Here is a 26,655-nt window from a genome sequence, read left to right on the forward strand (position 1 = left end):
GAAAGTCAGGGGTTGTTTTCCGTGTTTTTCACTCCGAGCTTGCAGAAAATCCAAATACATGGGGTGAAACTTAATTCTCGGGGGTGAAAAATATTTTGCAGTGTAGTCAGGGATAGGAGTAAGGTCCAAAAGCAGAGGGTCAGAGTTCACCCCCGAGCTTGCACATTCCCAATATATGGAGGGTCCTGCCAAAGACTTGCAAGTACAAAGACTAATAATGCATTCTATTCTTTAGTAAACAGATTTTCTGTTCTTAACTATACTCAAATAATCAACATTAACTTTTTAATTATGAGCTCACTCTTAGTCTGTATTAAAGACTTTGAATACTTAGACTCTACCATGTCTTTGGAATTTGTGACTAAAATTGACAGAAAACATGGACAATTGCATGTTTTGGGCTAATTCCCCTCAAATTGTAAAAAAAAAAAGGACATTATTGTTAGAAGTATAGAACTAACTAAAGGATTAAGACAGGGGAATAGCCAAACTATAGCAAAAATTGACAAATGGGACAAAAATTTGGGGTTTGACTTTGGGGACCATAAATAATCCTGGCTACACCTCTGGATTAGGATTTAGCTATGTTACAATTGGCAAAGATATTGTCTTTAATTAAAAAAAAAATAGTGTTGCATTTTTCTAGAATCTGGAGTAATTGCAACAGAATCCCATCCATTTCACATCGGTACGCTGGAAAAAAAGTGTGTTATCAAGAATTTTATGCTGACAGATTTGATATCAACAAGTTTCCACTGTTCTTGGTAATAACAATCAGCCATCGAATTAACCCAAAGCACCCATGGCATTTTGCCGTGGGTGCCCATCCCTACTGCTGTAATACCCTCAAAATATGTCCTTTACCCAAGGCAATTTACTTGCCGTGCCCTATAATGAAGTTGATGTTTGTGTGTGTTTTCTTCACTTTTGAGAAATTGCCTTGGTGCCCTTCTCAAATTTTCAACAGTTGCCATGATGCCCTCTTGAAATATTACAAAGTGCTGTGCTGCCTTGCCTTTTCAGTGAAACTAAGGCAATTACCAACTTGCCCTAAAAAAGTTCCTTAAGATCCTTAATTCGAGGGCTTAGGGCTGATAACAATGTCTCAGTTCCTGGGGGCGGGGTAGTGCAATTGGTTATTACTATGGAGAGTCAGTCACATCAGCGCACTGGACCAGGTCTGGCATCAGGTCTACTTCATCAGCATCAGAAGCTTCCACATCATTGATGGCCGACATAATCGTAAGGTCCTGCATTTTAAGTCATCCTGGCTGATGTTGAAGAGAATGCAGCAAACAACAATGTATCACATGCACCCTCTAATACCACAAGCAGGGAAATTTGCTCTTGAGCTGATCAATCAGAACTCAGGTGGATATCCATGGTGGATCTATGACTCTGAAAAACAGTGAGAGAGAGAAAGAGAGAGGGGGTATTATAATCTATTTACAGAAGGTGTTGAAATTTTCAGTATAACATTGGCACACACCATTCACAAACAAGTTGAAGCTATATAGTTGACCAAGTACTGCATTTTTTGATTCACATCAAGTTTCTCAAAACACAGCAAAATAGGTCAAGTACCATTGAGGCCTATTAACCTGCACCTATTGCAACACATAGAAAGTGAAATTAAATTGTTAAATCCTATCTTTATTTGAATTGTTGTATGAAAACAAACATTTTGATACACCTTTTGTCCAAATCAGAGCACTCTGATATTTTTGACCCCTAAGACCAAAAATGTGACCTTTGACTTTCTCTGCTATAACCTAAGAAGGGTACATCCTGTCAAACTAATAACTACTACATGTAGTATACATCATAAGATTGAGCACGAAAGAGCTTGGAAGTAGTACTACTGTCGCGGTAAAAAGCGGTCGTATATTTTTGGTAAGAATAAACAAAAAGTCATTGAATAAAAATATATATATCATAGGCGATTAGGCGTAGATCCCGGGGGATGGGGGATAAATCCCCAATATTTTGCCAGGGAAATGGTCCATACAATCATCCCCCAATGTTGATGCCTGTATGTGGGTTTCTGACCAAATTAACCTCATATTTGACCATTGTAGCCCCCAAAGTGCAAATTTCTTCAGTACTTCATGCAAATTTATTCCATTTTTGCACCATATTTCAACAGTTAAATTTCAAAATGGCAAAATTTTTCCATACCCGGATATAAATTCCATTTACGGATTACCCGAATTAAAAAAAAAAATTATTTATTTTTTCGGGTTTGTAGTGTCCCTGGACCTAGAGCTAAATGCTAGGATAATTCATTGTTCACTTATTCATTCATTGAATTTGTATCAATTTTGAAATCATTAATAGAGTATGACATGTACAAATTTATTCAAATGACATAGGCCTACAATTTTTTTTTTTTTTTTTTTTTTTTTTAATAAGTCAACCATGAATGATCCCAGCATTTAGCTCTAGGTCCAGGGACACTACAAAGCCGAAAACTTAAAAAGATAAATTAGGGGTTCATTCATAGGATTGAGGGCATAAACAGCGATCATGCCCTCAATCCTATGAATGAACCCCGTTCATACATACCCAACATTCTTAGCAAGGCAATACAGACGAAAATAATAAAAGTTTACAAGTTTAAATAACATTTCCATACCGTTTTCCTTCATAAATTGGAAGAAAATGAGTAGGCCTACTTGCAGGAAGCAGCTCGGCTCATGAGGTCAGCGGCCGGGAGGCAACGCGTGATACGCGGCATCTTTTGCGCTCCGCGTGAGATGGGCGCGGTGACATGCGCGTGTGCGCAACACTAGCAAATCGTGGATCACGTTAATTGGGTTCCAATGCTGCGTGGCGCAGCTTGTTTATGCCCTGCGTACTGGTCATAAGCGGTATTTATGACCAGCACAAAGCGGGCGCAAATCCAATCAGAAAGCGTCGTTATATCATGAGTATGTATGAATGGTTGATACGGGTACCCGGTTTACCCACCGAAATTTACCACGGGTACCCGAATACGTCATTACCCTATAGGTCACAGCCTTAAATTTCATTGTATTTGGTTTATTTTAAGGAGATAAGATTCATTCATTCATTCCGGTTACTGTTCAAATGAGTGATTCCCAGGCCTCCCTCAAGTAACTCCATGACACATCATGCAGTGCTACAGACAAACTTGAGCAGAAACTGTTATATATTATGGGTGATTTGAAAATAGGCATCCCAGGATGGGCATCCAAAACTTTAAATCAACCGCCTGGCAATACAGAGCTGCCAACTCTCCCTCTTTTAGCAGGAGACTCCCTACTTTTAAACCTTCAGAACCCTTAATTTTGGTCATCTCCCTGAAAAGGAAATGGTTTCATCCATTAAGATGTACACATTTTGACAAATCTCCCTGATTGCAACAGGAAATCTCCCTTTTGTCAACATTCAAATGCTGGCAGCTCTGGGCAATAGGGGCTCTGACTCTGCCCCAGTGATATGCCACTGTCATGCTTGCCTTCACAACCCCCCCAAAAAAAAAACACATAAAAAATAAAGTACCTGTTGCATGTATTCTTCCTCTGCTTCTGTTTTGAACAGAAGTCATCATCCATGAAGTATAGCAAGAAGTCCCTGCAGATGTTCATTCTCAACAGCTCAGCTGAGATACAATGTACTGTCATCGTGCTGGTTCTGGTTGACCATGATTGTGCCTGTCGTTGATGATACTATTACCTGTATTCATGAAATTTACAGGAAATTGAATATTAAATACATGATGGAAGTACACTCTGCACTGAGAAAAATGCAAAAATAGGCACAGAATTGGGCAGGGGTGGAGTACCCCCGTAAGTGCATGAACTTACTTATTATTTTACACCCTGTATCACCACTTTAGTTATTCATTGCATAGCTAACTAACTATAGATACAATTTATTAAAGCTCATAGTGTGGCCTGTAACAAAATTAGATTTCTTTTGAGTTGTTTCATTCATACAAGTACTAAATAGCAAATGCAATAAATTATCAATTTCAAGTAAAACCAGGGTTTTTTCATGATATCACACTATATTTTTTCTTACACACCCTGAATACTAACTTCCATTTTGCACAGTTGCATTGCTTGGAACATAAGCTTTCCAAATATGTATACTTTTGCTGTAATTGGGTATTTAGTTTTAAAGATTTCAATACCTTTTTCTAATAAAATGAAATGAACCAAAAATAGAAGTAGGAGTATCAAAATTTAGTGAGGCCAAAGTAAATTGTTTGGTTGCCCTTCCAAGACAAAAATTTCGAGGGTTGGTTGATCGATCTTTTTTTTTTTTTCCATGTGTTTTTCCTCCAATTTCTCCAATTCACAAATGCTCGATCATTTTAAGGAAAAAAATTGTGTGTTTTTGGACTGAATTTAAATGTACATTTACTTTGTGTTTTTTATCAAATATGCATTTAAAGGTCCGTAACCCGATCGACAGCATCATCCCCCCGATTTTTTTCAATGTTGATGAGGTTTTGGTATCACATAATAGATACTATTTTTCTCATTTCTATCCTGAAATTTGACGCTCCAATTCGATGTATTTCCGGAGAAATCATGAAACACAGCGGTTTTTACAGGTATACCAGTTGTTCGCATTTTACACGACACGGGAGTTTTGGGTAGTCATAGAATGAAATCGGAATAGATTCGGAAGATTTCACCCCAGTACCAATTAGATCCATAAAAATACTTCAAATAGGCCCCTAATGTCAAACTATAGATGGCGCTATAATGATATAAAACAAAAAACAAAAATAAAGAAATACATAAGAGGCGAAATAAATAAGGAAACATGACCTATATTGTCAAGCATGATACGAGGAATATGAAAAAATTATGAGAGCACCTCACCCCCATTAAAAAATTATTTAAAAAATAAAACAAAGAAAAATCATAAATATGTGAAAATGTGCATCATATAGCTAAAAATAAAGAAATAATTAAGCGAAGTAAATACAGCATGGGCTATCTTGTCAAGAATGATAATGAGCGCAGTAATATGTAATGTTTTTTAAGATTAATCAGTATGAATAGAGGGTATAAAAGTGTACAGGGCGAGCCGGTTTTCAGTGCCAAGGCGAACACTTCCTGTTTCCACCGGGACATACGCATTTCGGCCGTTGTTTCGTGTTGCCTGACCAGAATGCAATTCAGGCGTACCAGTGTATTGGCTTGCTAATTATGCTAATTATTCACATTTATGCTGAAATTGTTCCGTTTTCTCACATAGATGGATAAAGGGACAATATTTGACATTGTATGTAAGTTTGAAGAGAATCCATATCCTAAACCGATAGGGTTACCCCCCTTTAATAGATAAAATGAGTGAATAACAATTATAAAATGTCCTTAATACTGTCCAAATTTAAGGTTGCTTCTAAAAGAGTGAATGGAAAAAAAAAAAGCCCAACCAAAATTTCTAATTTTTTGGGTCGGTCTCTGAGGGCAACCAAACATTTTTTTTTTTTGCCTGATGAATCAAAAATTATGACCACCCCAAGACTGTACACATGGCAGTGATCGACATATGTGCACATTTCGAATCGCGCACATTAACTTAAACTCACTGAATGTACATGCCCGCATTCAGGTGTGACTTGTCGACACGTTTTATGGCCTAACCGCACAAAAGCATTGACAATTGACATCACTACCAAACTTGAGGTGAACCAAATTATACTATGCTGAGACTAGAGCTTGTCTGTACATACAGACCATGTAGTTGTAGAGACTGTTTTTACTATTTTTTGTGCTGCTGTGCCAGTGCATAGACCGTGAGACAATGGTTGAGCTATTTAAGGTTTACAAAGCTTGCGAGGTGAAAGTGATTTTTTGAAATATTAGTTCTATCAGGGGCGGATTTAGAGGGGGCGCACCCGGCGCGTGCCCCCTCTATTTTTTGCAGATCGGCGCCTGACTCTGTGTATTTTTGCAGAGCGGCGCCTGACTTGTGTGGGCGCCCGAACCACGGGCGGCGGTGGTGGTCATTCATAGGCCAGCTCACATCACACACTATAGGTGGCGCTATGCATCCATAGGGAAGTGGAATGTGCATGTACGGTCCAAAAATGGCTTTACTGTGGGGCTCATTGGAGAAAATCAGTAAAAATTAATTTTGACAACCAAAACCTTTAGTGATGTTGACTTAATATGTTGGTACTGGCATGATACTGGATTCATAAACTATCACATAGTGCAATCCATGTTCCACCAAGTCGACGCTTGATTTAGCTCAAAAGCAATTTGTGTGTAAATCAAGACCATCCAAAACAGCTTTCTTACAGTAAAGAATAGGAGGTCATCTGGGGTCACATACAGTAGTGTGCATTGTACATGTGCCTGCTGCATGGCTGTCACAATTTCACACACAAACTTTTGGGCAAATTGATGACACTATTTTTGTCTGTAACTTCAAAAGTATATGCACTAGAAACATGATTGACCCCTTATTGTTTAGGTAATTCAATTCTCTTTCAAATGAAAGAACTTTCAGCTAAATATATTGAACTTCAAAATTTTATGAACATCCCTATCATTCATAATCATAACAACTTTTATTTAATTTCCTTCCTGAAAATGTATACTTTCATAATACTATCATTATTGCATTGCGGCAGTCATACATTGTACACATGTCATGATGTACAGTCGGGCATTAGTTCACCACGTAAACTTGTATGGCTCAAAATTCGGACCGCTTCGCCATTAAGTTTACTGCTTTCTGTGTTTTGAAATTTGTTGGCGTTTTAATGATCCCCGATTTCCGGTCGATTATTTTAGCTGTGTCGCGTCACGTGCATGACACTAGTGGGTACCAGCCAAACTTCAGAAAAAAAAAATCACGATCGCCGATAACGATGTGATATGGGACTTACATAGGATTACACAGAGATATTTCTTGCCAAAATTTGACCATTTCTACATGTAGGTAGCTTTGCCCTACTTTGTCTGTGTTAATATATGAAAAAGGACAGTCTTAAGTAAGTAAATGTGCAATGCTTTTACTGTTTTGATGTTTTGGGAGACTGGGAGGGATCAGAACAAAAAAAATGATGGAGCCTATTCTTGACTGTGTAATATTCCTTCAGCACATTATCGTACGGTAATAGCCTTATACGATGGACAGATAGTATCAGTTTGTGAATGAGGACATCGTATAAGTTCCTTGTACTATAGAAAAATTATCAAATTTGTGGACATCGTGGAACATACTCTTTGCGTGGCTGTGCGTAGTAAGCAGTTATGCACGCAGATAGCCTCGCTAATATGGACGCGTAGAAGTAGCGTTATGCTGCGTGTAGTTAGCATGATTAGTCGGCGGAGTAACAAGCGTAGTTGAATGTTCCACGATGTCCACGAATTTGATAATTTTTTTTTTTTTTTTCATGGCGGACTATGTGCTGTGGCTGTACGTACTATGGGGTATAGTCTGTCCACTTAGAAGTACAAAGTAAATAGACCTCGGAAACTGGAGGTATGAGAATATATTCTTCAGACGTCAGTGCAATGCGCCTAATTGCTTCTTTGACTTTGGCGGCGCCAACTATTGCACAATTTGTACTTACCGAAGCGCACCACGCTATTTACTGGCGTCACGCGTTTTTTAACACGCAGTGCATGTGACATAAAGCATCGACCCCAGGTGCCACAAATTTGGTTTGTACTTCTATGTGGACAGACTATAGGCCTACTGACTGAACTACCATGCATGCATGTAGGCGGCTTGGGCCCATGCATGCCAGGATCTGTGATGCATAGATGACAGCCACTACCAGTGGCACTACCATGACTACTTGTAGAATTGTGAATGCCGTCGATTTACGCGCGCATGGCGGTAGCATTTCCATTATGTTATATTTATCACTTAATATTTATTTGTAAGCTTACATCGGATGCAGTGATGTATTGTACTGAAATTTGTCAGTGTCTCTGAATAATTTCATGATTTTATTCAGTTCGGTGAAATTTACTCAGTTGGTTATTTGTATTTTCATGTATCAGTCCCCCAGTGAATTCATTTGGAATATACAGTATTACTCACAAAATTAAGAAAACATCATCCGAATCTCCGGTTGTTCACGATCGCATCTCACTTGTAAACAAAGTGAAATTCCCACCTGCTCCCACTTCCGACAAGAAATTGTAAAAATCGCGGGTGAAAGTGCGTTCGAATTTCTAGGTCACGCAAATCACGCAAAATATTGAGAGGTCATCGGTGTGACATTGTTGTCAGAATTGAAAGGTGATAATGCGGGTCTCTGATTGGTCAATCGGCGAGTGTTGCACACCCTTCTCTATTTAAAATGCGAAATAAATACTATCTATGAATAATTCATCATTCATCGATCATGAATATGCATGTTATAAATCACGTTAAAATCATCCGATGAATCGTATCATGTTTTATGGCGCTTACTACGTGTATATAGTGTAGGCTTGATCCACCAGTCCTTCAACTGCTTACGCACGGTTATCGGGTTGTGCTTTTCTCAGAGGGAGAGGGGCAAGTAAATGAATACCATTTAAAATGATCATTTACTGTGTGGAATGAACAATATTTTGTGATATCTTATAATTATAAATTTATTAAAACATCAGAAAGGGTAAAAATCAGACAGATTCACACTATATATTTGTTAAAAACGTATTTTATTTCACACATTGTACAAATATCACAAATAATACAAGAATGCCTACAGCTCTTGGTTCAGCTACAAAATTCCAGGGTGATATAGCATTAAATTACCATTTTTGTTCATACTGCCCAACTGTCAAAATGTATGAGAAAAAAATGACCTCTCACTTGAATGTGACTTGATACCAAAATCTGCTTTTGATGGATTAAAGTTGTAGAATGAGGCTATCAATTGAATCAACCCCCTTTGAAAGGTACACAATGTACGTTTTCACCTTGAAAGCTATTTAGTTTCACAAAATAACAAAAAAGGGAGATATGGTCAACTTTATCTTCATAACACAACACGGGAGAAAATACAAAAACAGGAAACAAGTGGATGAAACTAGAACAAGTATCACGTGAGTGGAGAAGTCGTCTATGATTACTACAGATCCATGTTTAGGTGAAATGAATCTTTGTTGTGAGTAGAGACGAACAGGTGGGTACATGAAGGATTAAGGAAGTAATGATACGACATATTCAGTGACAGGTGTTCACATGACAATTAGTCAACAGACTTACAACCAAGTGTACATCACTAGCACATTAACACTATAATGCTGACATGGACGGTAGGAAGTATGGTAACAAGTCATATTGCTGCCATATGCATGCCGCTGTGAAATGGACATCTTGGCCCGTTGTAGCATATCTACAAATGGACTGTAATATCAGCGTTTTCAGTTTTCCAGATATAGGGCAAGCAAGTTCTCCTCAAAATAAACTTTACATTGATATACAAATCCTTTGCTTTAGAGAAATCCTTTGTTTTCTATTGTTTATTGAGATGTTTATGGACCATATCTCAAAACAGGCTCTGAAAACATTACAGCTCAGTCGTAGTGGATAGTAACTTGAACTTACTTAAAATTTGGTGGTCTGATTTTTTCCCCAGGGATTTTTCATACACTTACAGTGTTTTTTAACTTTCATGCTGGCCTATAATATCGTCAAAACCATCCGATTCCAAGTTTTAAGTTCATTGTTTCAGTGGATTGGATATTAGAAGCCAATGAGGGGTGAGTGTATCACAATGGCCCATAGACTTACATACTAATATTTCCACAGGGGCCAGAGAAAAAAATGACTTTTCTTTAGTTGCCTGGAAATTAATTTTAATGAGATTATGAGATCAAATAGGGTTTGTTATTGCCACCCACCTGTAACTTTCATTCTATTATCTCATGGTTCACAGTCCATTATTCAAAAGCAATTAGCAATTTATGTGTCTCATTGCTTCTGAAATGCAGTGAAGTGTGAAACAATATACGCACAGCATTGCGCATGGTTATGTAACCTTTTTTTCTACAACACACCCTCAGTTACGCTGCGGACATGTGTGTGCACTTAAAGCACTAAAGCGATAATGTCTCTTGAAATCAAATGGTGCAAAGTATCCATTACATGCAAATAAACATCCTCTGCAGTAAACAGCTACGCCTTGCCAGTTTACGTTTTTCTGCTTCAGATGCATATTGAAATGGGTTTAATGAATACTGCATTACCCTTACTTCCTAAATAAAGAGGGGAGGCATAACCATTTACTTGCTGGTTGCAGGGCAATGGTCAGTAGCTATGTATCATAAATTGCCCTCAAGCATTTCAACTAACAAAAGACGGTAAGACCTAACATTTTTAGGTTGGGGTATGTATATCTTTAATACGAAAGGTCAAATTTTCGGATGGAGGAAATTTTCGGATGGAGGATGGATTTTGCTCCCAGCTGTATATTCACTTTAAGTACATATCATTAGATTTATAAAATTTACTTTCAATTTTAATAATTTCTCATAAAATTTGTATTATATCGCGAATTTCAAAAAATTTCAATTATTTGATATCAGGAGGATATTCCCCGTATTCAGAATGCAATTTGGTGTGTTTGATGCGTTCTTATGCCCCACAAAAAATACTCTGCAAACGTCACTCTCTGAGCCCTTAAGCAATTGGCTTGAACCTGTTCCTATTCAGACCCAGGCATATACTTTCAGCACACACTGACAAAAACGACAAGCAATCCTTCCCAAGTTCAGCTACAACAGACATAATAGAGAAATAGTGCATTTTCTACTGCAAAGCGATGAAAGCAAAACCCCACCCACAAAAGCTATGAACATTCCAAAACTTGGCTGGATACACTAAAGATGTAAACACCAACATTCAGAATTGAAAGAGGGCCATGAAAGCCTACTACCTTCTGCTCATGACCAAGAAGATTTTCTAAAACTATACCAAATCATATTCATTTTACCTTTGATAATTATCTAGACTTAACAAGCAACTTTTTATCATGACATAACAACTTCCAGGAACTCAAACCACAGTCAACTCAATAAAGTGTTTACGTCTACTACCATGACAACTCAAGGCCAACTATTTTATCTATAACAGACACAACAAATGCTTCACACGTTTCTACTCTCTGACCACTTTATTCTTACATTTTTTCAGCAATAAAGGCAAAAAAATTAGCAATATGCAAAATATACCACTTGCCTTTCCACAACTTCCAAGATAAAACGGTTAGAAATAGTAGACCAAGAGTTTTAGAATGATGGCTGGCATCTAAATGATTAGGGTTACATGTATGTTTGGAATGACCAGGTCGCAAGATTTTAACATAAGGCTTAGATTTGAATTTGGTGTAACACTAACATCTCAGGCTCCATACATGTAGTTATTCTACAAAAATTAATATTAGTTTTTCCACATACAAGGTGTCACTTTTTTCCAGCTGCTTTCATTGACGTTAGCCACTTGATACTAGATTAACAGATCATGTAAGTGAACATCTAGTGACGTCATTGAAAGAGAACTCTTGCGGAACAGGTGGTCCCAGGTGTAAAGGCCGCTGTACACTCCCTTATCTCAGTATCTGGCGATGCTGCAATGGTTTTTTTTTCTAACGAAGTATTGCATTATCAAAATTGAAACTTCATGCAATATATATATAGCAGGGAAGATGTGACTTTATTGTTTTATTTTCTTTGGTGTTTACGCGACCTTGATTTCCTAGCAGCTAATCAGAAACATACAGAGCTGCAATATCTCAACAAAGTTGAACGAAATGCAACTCTCTGCAATGACCAGAAATTTATCACATGATGAGAATTTTCATTGCGGAGGTTGTAAATATCTGGCTCTAATATTCATCTAGGACGCAATATTGTGATTGCAATGTGGAAAATATTTTCAATTTAACTTGGTAAACTTCATACATATGGTACATTTTACTTTGATACATTAAAACATTACTGGTGATGTATTTCAATTCAACGTAATATTAAGTTTCATTAATCACACTCATTTTAACCACGGTGAGGAACACAGAGGAGATGATTGCTATTCATTTTATAACTGGCAGTATTCTGAGCTTTCTTCACTGGGGTGAGCTACCCGATACCCGTTTAAGTAATTATGTTAATGAACATCTGCGATGTCCTTGAAAAACAACACCATTTTGAAATGCATGTAATCATAGATGTACCTTGGTAAAAAAATATGCTTCTTCCGCAAATTTGTTAAGCTAATTTTGCTCACATGAAATTAAACTTAATTATGCATTCATACATATATATAGTTGTTAAGCCTAAACCTGATATTGGATTTCGTTAATCTCTCTCTGCTAGTTCATGTTACTTTGAGGGGATGACAAGGTCATATCTGGCAAGATATTATTTTTGGCAATAGTGTTTCTTTAATCAAGGTGTAGTTGCTCTTTTTATTTCACACACATGCGCTATTGGTTTTCGTTAACAAATTTGGCACTTTTTCCAGCGATGTAAGCCACCTGATACCAGTTTAATGATATTGTTGAAGACAAGTTCTTGAAGAGCAAATGGTCACAGGTGTAACTGTGAAAAAAAATTATTATCCACAAGTTTACTTATAATAAGGTAGGTTTTTTTTAGAAAAAAGAATTCATTATGACATTCATGTATTAGTTAGAATCAATCAATTCTGATATTAGGTTTCACTTGTCCTATTTTAGTAGGTTGTGATGCTCTGAAGATTAATTGAGAACTACCTTGGCACTTTAATCAAAGTGAGGAACTTTGAATGGTAGAAATTTGCAAGGTAACTCCATTCAAGTATTTTTGATCATAGAGCAGGTGTTTTTAAACACCTGCTCTGTCTTTGTTCACTTGAAATAAAGAGAGATTCTGGATTTTTGTATTATCAGCCATGTCCTTATTGTTGAAATGTAAACAGCACTTGAAGGCTGAAATGAAGTTGAAGCATGGTGTATTGAGCTCCAGTTAATGCAAGCCTTAAAATGGGGCAAATCTTGATCAAAAGATGTCGGTGTACAACTTCAGCTAAAATGGGCCTTTGTATTTTCTAAGTATTCCCAAGTTTCCCAAGAGCTTCTTACAATAAGCGTTATCACCTACACACACTTAAAGGATGTAGACTTTATTTTTCCAAAATGTCAGTTTTATTGACTCTGGACTTTGCACAATACTTTAAATGAAACACATTCTTAGTAGCAAGATGTAAATATAGCTAGGGGAAAAAAGCCAATGCAAAGATTTGATGTGGTAAAACTACATAAGAACATTACACTTTACAAACATCACTACTCACAGTTTAGGCCCAATTTAGGAATGTGACTTTCGACAGATGCAATACTCTTACCAGTGTACACACAATGGCCTATGCAGTCAGCAGCATCACCTCAAGTTGAACTGTGAAAATCAGCATCCCCGGTGTCGTCACTTAACATTGACTATGTGTACGCATGATCGTTCCCAATTTCGCGAAAAAAGGGGTTATTTTTAAACTATGTTCGCGAACATTTTATGTTCGCGATGTTTAAAAAATAGGGTTGTTTTTTACCATGGTGTACTCAAAATTAAAAAATAGGGTATATTTTTGTGAATCATGATAATGTTGAAATCACATGATGCATCCTATTGGATGTATTTGTATATATTTTTCTGTTATTTTCCTCATTTATATATATTAAAAGGACAACAGAGTTCTCCTCAGAAAAGACAATGAATCAGAACAAGTGTTTTTGTGTGTGTTCTTGAAATGTTAAAAAAGGGGTACTTTTGTAAAAGTGTACTTGGAATGCAAAAAATAGGGGTATTTTTTAAGGCTAATTTGTACCCGTTTGCGTGTACAATAGGGGTAAAAATAGCGAAAATGTTCTTGAAACCGCAAAATAGGGGGTATTTTTTGACTTAGGAGCGATCATGTGTTACGCCTTTGAATGTAAAGTGACGACACCAGGTCAGCATCCAGTTAGAACTTTGGGTTTTTAGGGGGCTTCAAATACCTATCTGATCACATAACACACACACACCAAATTTGAGCATCTCACCCAAAGCTATCTAGGCCTAACCAGTGGCAGCACAACGGGGGCCACCAAATATTTTCTTGCCCCCCCCCCACTTTTAACCAAAATTATCATAATTTCCACTTTTTGCAGCATTTTTGTGCAAAACAAATTCACTTTACCTCCAAATAGCCCTACTATACGGACTTTTAAACACACTATATCTGAGAACCGCTAAAACCCACTAACTGCTCCACCTGAAAATTGAAATTAGCAGTCACTGGGTTTAGCCGTTCTCTGGATATAGCCAAGTTTCATGATATAGCATGATTTTGGATCACCACAATCAAAAGGCCCCAGACTAGTAGGGCTACCCCCAATAACACCACCCCCAAAAAAATAAATTCCTGGTTCCACCACTGGCTGTAACTTGATGAAATCAATACTGCGTGTAATCAAAAACAACCAACCAAACATGCCAAACAAATAAATAAACATACACCCACACCCCTACATACGTACGTAGGTGTTGGCTCTATGCTTACTCAAGACTACATTAAATTTTGACAGACAACTTCAGAATCCTTTAAAAAGCCATAATAACCATGCAGGAAGCATTCTATCACAACCAATAACATGTGTAATGTGAACTCAAAACTGTCAAAGCATGCCTAGGGGATGACATCATGGCACTCCACACGCGTATGTCACACACATGTTTACTCATGTGAAGAACATGTTCTAGTTCAATGTCTGCTTCAAAGTCAAGTTGGTGATGCGATCAACCACAGCAGGTTGTGTGACATGAAATGTAATTTCTAGATATGGCCAGATCAATTGTGTAGCTTCTTTAGCTTATTTTGTTTTGTTTAAGGGTATGCCATTTATAAACTAACACTAAAAATTTCAATGGATTATTTTGCCAAAATAGACTGTTTACAGATGATACGTACCAAAGTTCAGTGTTTGACATGGTGAATTTAAACTTAAATATAGCATTTTGCAACAAATTTGTTTGATGTCATCATATCTGCCTGAATGTCAGGATTATTATGTAACTGTATCATTGTGTGTATCATGATGTATTTTTAGCCGGTATTATAAGGTGACACCTTTATTCTTTATAACTTTTTACTTTACAAACATCAATGTCTGATTGAGACTATTTGCTAGGATAATGGAAAGTCCAATTGCTGACATTTTTGGTATTTTAATAGATTCTTTATTAGTTTTTCTCATAAAAATATTGTAAACAATCCCAGGTATTATTTACAGTTTTTGAATATTACTTTAGTTTAGTGGTAGGACTAGGTAAAGATGATAAAATAGCAAAATCATTTGTGAAAGTGTATAGAGGCCGTCAGCGTGACGTCATATGCCGTCATCTTGTGGGTACACGCTGTGATGGTCGTTCGCTCTCCATGCGTGAACAGCAAAATCACCGCGTTGATGCGCGATAAAAGCTGCGTGGCAAGCTGCGCCCTGCGCGTAGTGTCCGACACATGAACACACAGATCATTTGTACCCACAAGATGGCGAAAGGCTGACGGCCTCTATTGTTGAGATTGGCATACACATTTTGACACTTTTATTTTCAGCATTTCATCTTCACTCCATTTCACATGAATTTATTCTTTGAGTACACAAATCAGGCCACCTCTGTCAAGTTCAAATACTTTCAAGTCCACTCTCTATTGTTGACTCTATAAATGGACAGTCAATAGTTTGTTTCCTCTGTCAATATTATCGTGGGTATATATATGTGACCGTACAACCGAATGAGCCGTAAATGTCCTCAATTGTATTCTGAGTTACAGTGTAAAATGGGCATGAAGGTCATATTCATAGGTATTTCAATTTGGTGCTACGTGTATCTCATTAAATGAGGTACACGTAGCACCAAATTGAGGTACCTTTGAATACGACCTTCATGCCCATTACACTGTAACTCAGAATACAATTGAGGACATTTACGGCTCATTCGTGCTGTACGGTCATATATGACCATCCACTTGTCTGATTTGTATACTGGTATTCCTGCCTTGCCCTTGCGTACTTGGATGTTGCTGAAATATTCATTATTCTAAGACTTGTTTTAACAAACAATGGAGGGCATATTTATAGATAGTCACTGTGTGATGCTTGTATGAGTGCCCAATCTCATCTGACCAAGCCAAATGTGCAAATAATTGAGATGCAGGCAAAAATAGGGAGTGAAAAACAATACAGACATAAGAAAACTGGTCAATGAAGAGCTTTATATGTGTTGATAGTAGAAATCAAAAGCAAAATTAAAACTGGTTAAACAACACTCACATTTTTTATCTGAATATTTCAGAAAATTGGTGTTGTGAAAGGCCATAACTTTGCGAATAAGTATGTTCTGTAATATAGCACACTTGGTTTCTGAGCAAATTGATTAACCCTAACACCCGTAATTACCACAAAATGCCACAAACCACCGGGCATGGATGCATCCCATGTGATGTGATGACGTAATCACCCTAAGTCATATACTCATGGAATCGCTGGCCAGGCCATCGAAACCCCCTTGGCTGCCGGTCGGTGATCTTGTGCGAGGCACAGGAGGGGTCTTAAGGTTCGAATCCTGGGGGTACCAAGCGACTTTTTTGTTCATCTGCTCTCCTTTTTCTTATCTTCTTTAACTTCCGCAAGCAAAAAAGCATGGTTGGTGTTAGAGTTAATGATAATTAACTAGATTTTTTAAATTGCCTCATTGGTCTGGTTGGATCAGATTGTGTCAGTCATTTACCATGTCTTGCTCTGTTGCGTTGTTGAAATATTCATTACTCTAAAGAACTTTCCAAGCACTGAAAGCATATCAACATCAGGGAAATACCAAGAAACATGAGGAAAACAAGTACCGGTAGATTATTAATTACAAGATACATAATATATGTCCCTGTGTTATTTGCTAGTTCCATATTGTCTAGTTTAACTGCATCTGATGCTTAACTGCAAGTACCGGTAGATTAGTAATAATTACACGATACATAATATGTGTCCCCGTGACGTCAACGCATTGAAACAGCTGTTTTGCTTGCGCATCTATGCAGCTTCTTTAGTGCGTGCATGTGTACACCAGCCCTTTGAGCAAATACTTGGCGATCTGAGGCTGCGCCCAATGAAATGCGCACTGACATCACTGCCACATCAGGGTGAAAATGGTATAGATGATTTTGCAAAACAGCTGCCTAAAGACATTGATATCATCAAATGACAGCACTCCATAGAAAACACTGGCTCTTGACATATTCAGTATCACCTTAATATTGCCATATATTTGACTTTCATCATGTCCAATTGTGACAAGACACAGCACATGGTCTTGTCTCGCATCATACCATTTGTTCAAGTTTTACTGTCAACAGTGTCTGCCTGGCTGTTCATCAGACCGATATAAATATGACACATTCAAATCAATATTGATATTCATTCACAGTATGTGATGCAATCAGGCACAATGAGTTGTGCAAAATACAGCTTTCAATTTCAGTGTGTTGGTCATTTTCAGGGCTTTATTTCAATGAAAACACCATCACAGTAATTTTGTACCTATTACACAAAACTTCCTCCCGCTCTCTCAAATAAACAACCTTGCCTTTGCTTCCCACTACATCTGGTAAATATATACCATTATCAATTATCCTCATCAAACATACACAGGATAATCACCCAGATTCAACCTCATCATAACACCCTCAGCTGGGTCCCTAAGGCCTGCTAAAAAAAAACCCTTTGATCAACAACTAGATCCTTTGATACTTTGAAAACCTTCCCATGATTCACTAATCAAACTGTTGCTATTGCAGGTTGACATTTTAATGTCAACCTGCAAAAGTTTTCAATACGGTTTCTGTAAAAATTGTTGTGCATGATGGGAAGATGAAGAGACCTTTGTAATTTGAACAAAACTAGTTCTAGTCCTTGAAACATATCTCCCACATACACTGTGGTTAGGATTGAACTATCGCATCTCATCAAAAAAACAGGAAGAAGAATAAAAAGCCATGTTGACTCAAATAATAATTATGTTGAATCAACAAAGTATAATTCTGAATTTTGATCCGCCATAATCTAATATGGACCCATATAATAAACATGCACATAACATGGACCCTACAAAAATACAAACAAAACAAGATGCTTGTGAATTGACCTTTTTGGTATAGACAAATCCAACGAGCCAAGTCATGGTCAGGATTTGGTCGGCCATTATTGGGTCCACGCAGCACCTAACTGGTGTTGTGACTGCCCAATTGGGTGGATTAAAGCTGCTTAAAATTCGATGTTAGATTCTTTTGTGTTGTAAACTGTCATTCTTTTGTTTATGTGTAACATCATTTCACATTTTGGGTGAGATGGAGCCGACAGGGACCCAGCTTTGGCTGCCATTGAGGTGTAGGAATGCGTGAAATTAGATTCGTCTATATCCCATACGCCTTTGCCAGTAGACCTGAGATGTCATCATTTGACCTCACGCCAATGCGCATATCGTTTAGTGAACATCACTACTGTGCATTTCAAAGCCATGATGTGTGCAGTAACAATGTTCCCATCACATGACGACATCACAGGTCAACCCGTAAAGGCTTATGGGATTTACCGAAAAGGTCAATAGTTGACCTATCCTGTTAAAAAAAATTCTTGTCATTTCACGTCACGCTGATGCGCACATCGTTAAGCGAACATCGTTACTGCACAATGCAAGTCTGTGTGACGTCAAACGATGACAGCTCGGGTCTAACTGCAAGGATTTATTGAGTTTATCGAAAATATAAATCCTGATTTTCTTCTCTGTTCTCATGGTGCTCACTAATGTGTTCTTCAATGTCATATGACTTCAGTACTTGGCAGTGCAAGTGTTCTGTTGCATGAACAATACTGAATGATATGATACTGATCCGATTTATAATGTTAACCCTATAACCCAACCCATGGCTTTTAGCTATCAGATGGAAAAGAAGAAACAAAAAAGTAGAGAAGATGAACAAAGAAGTCACCTGGTACCCCCGAGATTCAAACTTTGGACCCCTCGCATGCCATGCAAAAGATCACCGACCTGTAGCCACTGGGGTTTTGCTGGCCCCGCCAGCAATTCCATGGGTATATATGTCTTAGGCTGATTGCGTCATGGCATCACATGCAATGCATGTATGTGCAATGGTTTTCATAGTGAGCTTTAGTGAATTTCAGTCGCGTTAGGGTTAATGCCATTTTTGAAATATGCTAATTAATAAACAAGTCTGGTCCATTAATTTTTGAGTAGTCTTACAGATATCTTACAGACATTTATCAATTTCTGTGTCAATACAAAATCTTCCAACTTTTCAAACAGATCTAGACTACATTGACCCACTTCTTAATCAAACAGTAATTACATTGCCTTGCAAGGGTTGCCAAACCCACAATTTGGTAGCCCAATTGGGTGACTTTTGAAGATTTTTCCCGCGACTTTTGACAATTTCCTGTCCCATAGAAATCAATGGTTAAGAAAAAATTTGGGCGACTTTTCAACATTGGCTCCCGCGACTTCCGATAGTTTCCTGCCCCATAGAAGCTAATGGTAAAGAGAAAAATTGGGCGACTTTTCGATTATTTGACCCACGATTCGGGCTGAGATCTTTTGGCAACCCTGTGCCTTGCCAGTTGTCAAAGCATCAATAAGACCGTCAGTATAAAAGTTCATTTCACAGCAAATCTCCTCATCAAGCCCTACTTTTTGCCTCTCAACAAGCCTCAATATTTACACTAAGTCTGGCTATACCAACATTACATGTTAAATGGAGTGCTTATGTTACACAATGGAGAATTAATTTATAACAAGGACATGTAATCCTGAATAGGACCATCTTATTTTAATAGTTTGTCTCAACGCTCTTCCCAAGTTAAAAACCTAAATAATGCGGAATGTGGTTTTATTAATTTTTTTCTTTATTTTTTTTAAACTTTAATATGTGGGATGAACTTTTTGACAAGAATAGACCACTATTTCATCTCTCAAGGTGGTTATACTATGGCAAGATGAAGAGTGTTATTGAGATTTACGATTTAGGCTATTTTGACGTCTGCCGATGTCAGATGTGAGATTTTTGTGCGGTAGGAAAAACAGCGGAAATTTTTTATTAATGTGTAAAGGGGATTTTTGACTGTAACTCCACAACTGTTGTCTGTGCTGAAATAAAATTTCCAGTGCAGTAGTTGTAGTCCTTGCCCCTATAATATACATCTTACTTGTCACCAATGCGCTATAATTTTTGAGAAAATGCAAAAATAGGCACAAAATTGGCCAGGGGTGTAGTACCCCCTTAAGACAGTAAAAACAAATAGTATGGAGGAAATGGCTAGGTGGTCAATAAGACTGTCATAAAAATATGTAGGGGTGAGTGTGTGGGTGTGTGTTTGCTAACAAGGAGACACATATGAGAAATCTCTGTATAACAGTGAATGCACAGCAACTGTGGATATTCACAGTTCCTAGACTGTGTTTCTAGATGTAAAACAACATAAGAAAGCATTATTGCTAATGACCGCATAGACCCTCCCTCGGGTCCATGGAGAACGACTGGTAATGTAGATTATACAACATTAAATATACCCCGATACATGAACCCTTCCAATGTGTAGGCAAGTTGCCTTCCAGCTCCCAGCATTTTGTGGGAGTTCAATTTTACTGATCCTGGATCAGACGAGTTTTCTATATATCACGTCCGTGGTCTCACTGTCTTGCCGTTTGTGCGGGCGTTTGTGTAAGCGGCTACTTAGCCTGACCAATCAATGTAGATCTCAGCAAGCAAGGCGATATTTGAAATAGGTTTTCATTGATCATAACCAACGTGCGCGCAAAATGACAATAGAACTGGGTCATGCATGTTATGTGCCTACCATATTTGAATTGACAATGAGGCGGGGCTATCATAATTGACGCCACAGTCACGTTACATAGCTTGATAATTATTTGGAAGTCAGTTTACTATCAAAGCGGAACAGTCTGGATTTAGGAGAGCTATTATAAAAAAAATGAACCAGTTGGCCTGTAGATTAATTGAGTTTTCATCGACACACAGTGCTCTAGGAGCACTATAACTTTGTTGTCATTTATAATTAGGGCTTAGTGGTCCCGGGCAGGGATGCCAGTTGCCTCCTGAAGTTGGGAAGGAAAATAATATTTCATAAAATACTTAAGGCGAAGCGGAGCGAGTGGAGATCTCGCCCCTCACGGCGTGGGGTCCAGGGGCCTGCTTAAGGTAGAAACATCGGCTACGGTGTCATGCACAGATTTGATTTAAAATGATACAGGATGTGTAGTTGGGTGAGAAAAACTTGCCTGCCAAGTTTTAATTTTTGCCAACAAAGCGTTTTTGAGTTATGCCATTTTTTATCATTAGAAAGCCCCATTGACTTTGCACATAAAGTGGTTTTGACACTAAGCCTCGTTCACTAAAATTGGTAAAAGTTTGAAAATGGATACTATGTTTAAATATTATTTTTTCTCCTTTCTATCCCATTTATAGAACTGCTCTTTGGATCCTTTTATTACAAAAATGTTACCAAATAATATTAGTGACTTTTTTCCAATATATTTGTCAGTAATATAGGGGATATTTGAAGGTAATGTTAGTACTTGCTCAAATTTTCTTGATTTGATCTAGAAACACTGAATGACCCAATTTCATAATTATTGTCTGAGCTAACCATAGGGCCAATTATAACAAACAAGGTGTCATATGAAAGGTTATTAAATTTAGAAACTTTTCTCGCCAGCTTTTTTTAATATAGTGTTTCTATTTTAAGTTATGGGTGTTTCTAGATTTCCCTAATTTAAAAATAGAAAAAATGATTTTTCTCAAAAAATAAACACTTTATCCAAAAAATCTGGCGAGAGAATTTAGATAATAGGCTTACTAACCACCCCACAAACTATGGAGACCATATCACATTCCTTTAGGCTAGCAATAATTATTAGTAGAAAAAATTAGGGAATTTTCAAAAAATAAAGAAAAACATAAGAATTGTTTAAATTTTCATGAAACATTAAAAATCAGTGGAGTAAAGACTTATCTTCAATTGGTTATATATTTGAAATGGATACATAATTCTGATTTGAAATAGTGGCTATTTTCCTGCATGGGTCTATTATCCGATGCTCCTACCTTAAGGGCCCCTGGTGGGGTCCAGGGGCAAAGCCCCTTGTGGGTGTCGAGGGGGCGAAGCCCCCCGAAGCCAGACAGTTTCTGCACATTTTACACCACAGGGGAGGCTATTTTTAGGGGGAAGTTACAATGTCAACAGATTAAAAATTAAAGCAAATGATTTACAAATATACAGCTAAAATTACAAGTTACCTATGGTTTCCTGGTATCTTGGGTCTTGTGCTTGTGTTTTTTGTGCTTATTCTTTATCTTCTGTGCAATTACTTGAACATATGAAGAGCTTTGTTTCAAAACCCCTTACATCCACTTTTGGCCAAAATGAGTTATTGACATGACAGTATAGTGTGGGTATAAATACACATTTTGGTGGTTGTTTGACTTATAATAGTAGCCTGGAATGTTCTTTACCTATTAAAACCAAAAGGAAATATTTTGGGGTCACTATGTTTGAAAAAATCATTTTAATTAACAAAAGGTGTAGCTCGAAATAACAAAAAATGCCATTTTCCGAATTTAATTAAAAATTCACAATTAAAAAAGTAAATGAGATATTTCAATTTTTCTTTTTTGATTTTGAAAGCATTAGTCAAGTTACACAAAGTAGTGCAAACAAATGGGCTCAAATTTTATTGCAAAGGTGGTTTCTAGAAAAGGGGTAATTTTATTTTGTTGCAAAACCCCTTACATCCACAAAAGGTGCGATATAAAATAAATAATAAAATTAATAGGAAGGCTTGAAAATTGTACCAAACCTATTCTTTTAGTTTCTATTCATCAACACTTTATCCAAACCCAAATTGAATCAAATCGAACAAGTAATACTTGCACAATTAAAAAAAGCTGTTTTTCTCAAAAAGTCAAAAGTGGATGTAAGGGGTTTTACAACAAAGCTCTTCATATGGTAATGTACATTCGCTAGTACTAGGCCCTGCTTCCTCTCTATCTGTATCTCCTCTCACAATAGCTTGCGATACACGAAACATGGTTGGCAAAGTTTGGTTTGACTTTAAAAGCTCACGTTTTTCTTTATGACCACCTGAGTTAGCATGTTTTAAAATCGCCTTATTTCCACTGCTAGCGTACGAATATATACCCTGACAGTGAGTACATTTATACTTCCCTGCAGCATCTACTTTCCGTATGTAATCCGACAAAAACCGTCCTGCATCATCCTTCTGTTCCACTCCAGCCATAATTGCCATTTAAACCGATTTTTAACTCCAGCATCGATCGTCTTTATATCTGCTTTCCTATCCACTTCCATTGTGATGATTGATCGCAAGATAAACAGCAAATCCGATCGTAATTCGACCCGTAATTCAATACCACACACGCAAGTTAAAAGTTTATTAATACTTTATTGTCAAAACAAAACGCACGTTCATACGATCAAGGCTTCCGAATTTGCAGCCATCAAGTCACATTTTTCGTGTTTCTGTCTCATCCCTAGAGGTGTACAGCTACAACAAAAACACTGCGTATTGTACCATGCATACGGGCACGTGCTCTTGAGCATGAGAGTGATTAGTTGACAAATATGTGACAAAAGAGGGCAGTATATTTTATTTTATTTCTTTCAGAGCCGGGCGGACGCGACCGTATTTTTTTTTTCCTTCCAACCGGATTTTTTTTTTTTGCGACCGGAAATTTTGTAAAAAAATACGCGCGGTCCGGATTTCCGGAAATATCCGGAAGACTGGTATCCCTGCCCGGGGTTAGTGGTGTGTTGTTTTAATCTTTAGAGTGAAGGAGAAGGTGGTTTTAGCTCTAATTATTAACCCACAGATGGAACCCAGACTGTGGGACAGTCTAATGACCGCAGGGTCCGCAGTTGCCGGGTGAGATTGCACATTGATAGTAAAAACTTTACCATGATCAGCCAGAGTAAGGCAAGAAAAACCTGAACTTGAGCGTGTGCATGGTTGGATAGTAAAAACTGTTTCGTGTTGTCCACATATGTGACATGATCAAGGGAATGAGTCACATGTCGGCCCTGGTCAAAAATGAGTTTTACACGTGTTTCTAAAGAGGACATTTAGAGCTTTCAGAAACTGAAAACCACATGTTGATACGACTTTTCTTTCTGAAGTTACGCCAATTTATCAATCGCTGAAAACAATATAAAACAAAAGAATTTTAACACTTTCTTTGCCAATATCTCAAAATCAATATTAGCGACATCCGACTCATTTCCCTTGATCGTGTCACATATGTGCGTGTGGGTGTGTGGGTGTATGTCTGAGCATGTGGACACTGGGCACATCTTACCTTAATCTTCTATCTAGAGCATTATATGACTGTTTGCTAACAAAGCGTGCAAAATGTGGAAGGACTTTATCATAGCTGCTGGGTCTCAAAGGCTCAGGAATGGAAGTATCCGACACAATACAGATATCACTGGCTACCTGATTCACACACTCAATCCTGTAAACAAGAACAAACAGTCAAAGTCTTAGCAGTGTACATATTGTGAGGATTTCAAGAGGATATCATACAACATATGACAAGTAACCTATTACATGAACTCATTATTAGAGCATACGAACAAACACACATCTTCAATGGCAATACCATAGTAATCAAGCGCATAAGAACCCTATCTGAATAGCTGCCCTATAGATATTTGACAATAAACTTTATACTGTAAAAGTGGAAATTTTTGCGGTACATAAATTTTCATGCTCAATACAGCTACCACGAAAATTAAAACACACATATATTATGTTCTTTATATGTATAGGTCTATGTATGAAAACTCAAAATCATGAATTAAAAAAAAAAGTTAAATGGTTAAAAATCGGCAAAGCGCAAAAATTTACACACTCAAAAATAACCACTTTTACAGTACTTGAGACATCTACCAAACAGTCAGTGCTAAAGAGCATCAAAATTATCAGTTTTGTCCAAATTTTCTGTTATTTTTGTGTAACTTGTGTTTTTCTATAAGCTGCATACTTGAGGTATTTACCAAATACCCAATGTTAACACCAGAAAGAGCTACTTTGGCATTATAGTATTTCTATTTTTGCTATTTTGGGTTTATTTTATTCCTTGTCTTTCTATAAACGTGTTATGTTTCTATAAACTTGAGACATATCAAACATAAAACATTAACAACAGACAGATCAATCTGTTGATAGATGGCAAGATGTGACTTGCAACTGATGATAACCTACATCTATAACCCCCATGGGAATGTGTGAGAATTAGGTAACATACTAAGCATTAGTCTCTCCACTCCTATATGCAACGAACATCAACATTCACTCCCATATTGTTGATGTCTAATGCATACACAAGTATCACATTACTTCACATGTTTCACATATGAACTAACACTCAACCATAACATAATTAGCACCCTGGGAAGTCATTGGGCTATTCCATTTGAAATCCATACACCCTTTTGTAGAAAAAACATTAATCGCTCACACGGGGGTGTAGATTTCAAAATGGTGTTCCCCATTCAGGTATATCCTATTTGAAATTCATCCTCCCTGTGTGGGAGATTTTAAGCTCATGTCTTCCATGGGGTGTATGGATTTCAATTGGAATAGCCCATTTCACTGTAGTACTATCATTCCAACTATGAAATTGATGTTAAACTACACATTTTCAATGTAAAACATTGGGCAAAACCAAGTTGAAATTCAGAATGCTGTATCTCAAGAAATGTAGGACAAAGGGCACAGCCATTGCAACACAAAACCCAGACTGCTTTCCTATGTGATGTTATCTATACTTTGACCTAATTTCATGTTATAGGTGTACTGAAAGGGAGCATCACTAGGTTGGAGCTAATTAGGTTACGGTGCTAATGAGGTTGAATGTGATTACCACAGTATCTCAGCCCAATATGGTTTCTTCCAGTTCATAAAATATCCAGAACATCAATAAATGTGCAGAGATCTACAATAGCTGCCATCTGACTTATTGTATGTGTCTATAGAAAGCAGAAATTGTCATATGTATCTGAGACGGAGAAAAAAAAAATCGTCTCAGTATGTATATAGGGCATCCATTACAGATAGAGCCACCATGCACTAACCCATCGACATGCTGTTCCCCTTTGGTTTCCCCTTCACTGCTCTGTACATTTTACACATGTGTGCTGATCAGCGGAAAGGGTCTAGACATCGTTTTGGTCGTTAATAACAAATCTTTGCTAGTCCACAACAATGTGAAGCTACTTGTCACAACATTTTTTAATTCTCCATATAGAATTTTTGGTTTTACTATCGTCTACCGTATGATAGACTACCGACAGACAGGTCCAATATTTTGATGTAGTGGATGCCGCCACATAGAGGAGAGTTAAAACAAAAATCCCTATCATTTATTCTCATTCTTCAGTTAAATATTATTCAATAATATAACTAAACACTGTTTAATTAGCAAAATCACTGTCATGAAAACTCCCTTTTTCTGAAATGAACAAAACTTGTTTACCTTTTTAGTTGCGAGTACTGCAGTCTCGATCGCATATTATACTCTAGAACACGCTACATACTC

The 26,655-nt window shown here is 37.4% G+C and overlaps 1 protein-coding gene and 1 long non-coding RNA gene across 3 annotated transcripts in view; both read right to left on the reverse strand.

The window, feature by feature from the left end:
- LOC140138143 (protein PAT1 homolog 1-like) overlaps window positions 1-26,655 on the reverse strand; it is a 75,456-nt gene that overhangs the window by 19,879 nt on the left and 28,922 nt on the right. For both annotated transcript variants that reach the window (XM_072160068.1, XM_072160067.1), the window contains exon 16: window positions 24,412-24,567. In XM_072160068.1, the coding sequence (XP_072016169.1) occupies window positions 24,412-24,567 (156 nt within the window). The remainder of the gene's footprint in view (window positions 1-24,411; window positions 24,568-26,655) is intronic.
- LOC140138142 (uncharacterized) lies at window positions 695-8,156 on the reverse strand. The gene is made up of 3 exons (XR_011856950.1): window positions 8,050-8,156; window positions 3,526-3,699; window positions 695-1,398 (listed from the first exon to the last, which is right to left on the reverse strand). It is a non-coding gene; the product is annotated as an uncharacterized lncRNA (long non-coding RNA).

The sequence above is a fragment of the Amphiura filiformis genome, chromosome 17 (genome assembly GCF_039555335.1).
Source record: "Amphiura filiformis chromosome 17, Afil_fr2py, whole genome shotgun sequence".
Lineage (NCBI taxonomy): Eukaryota > Metazoa > Echinodermata > Ophiuroidea > Amphilepidida > Amphiuridae > Amphiura > Amphiura filiformis.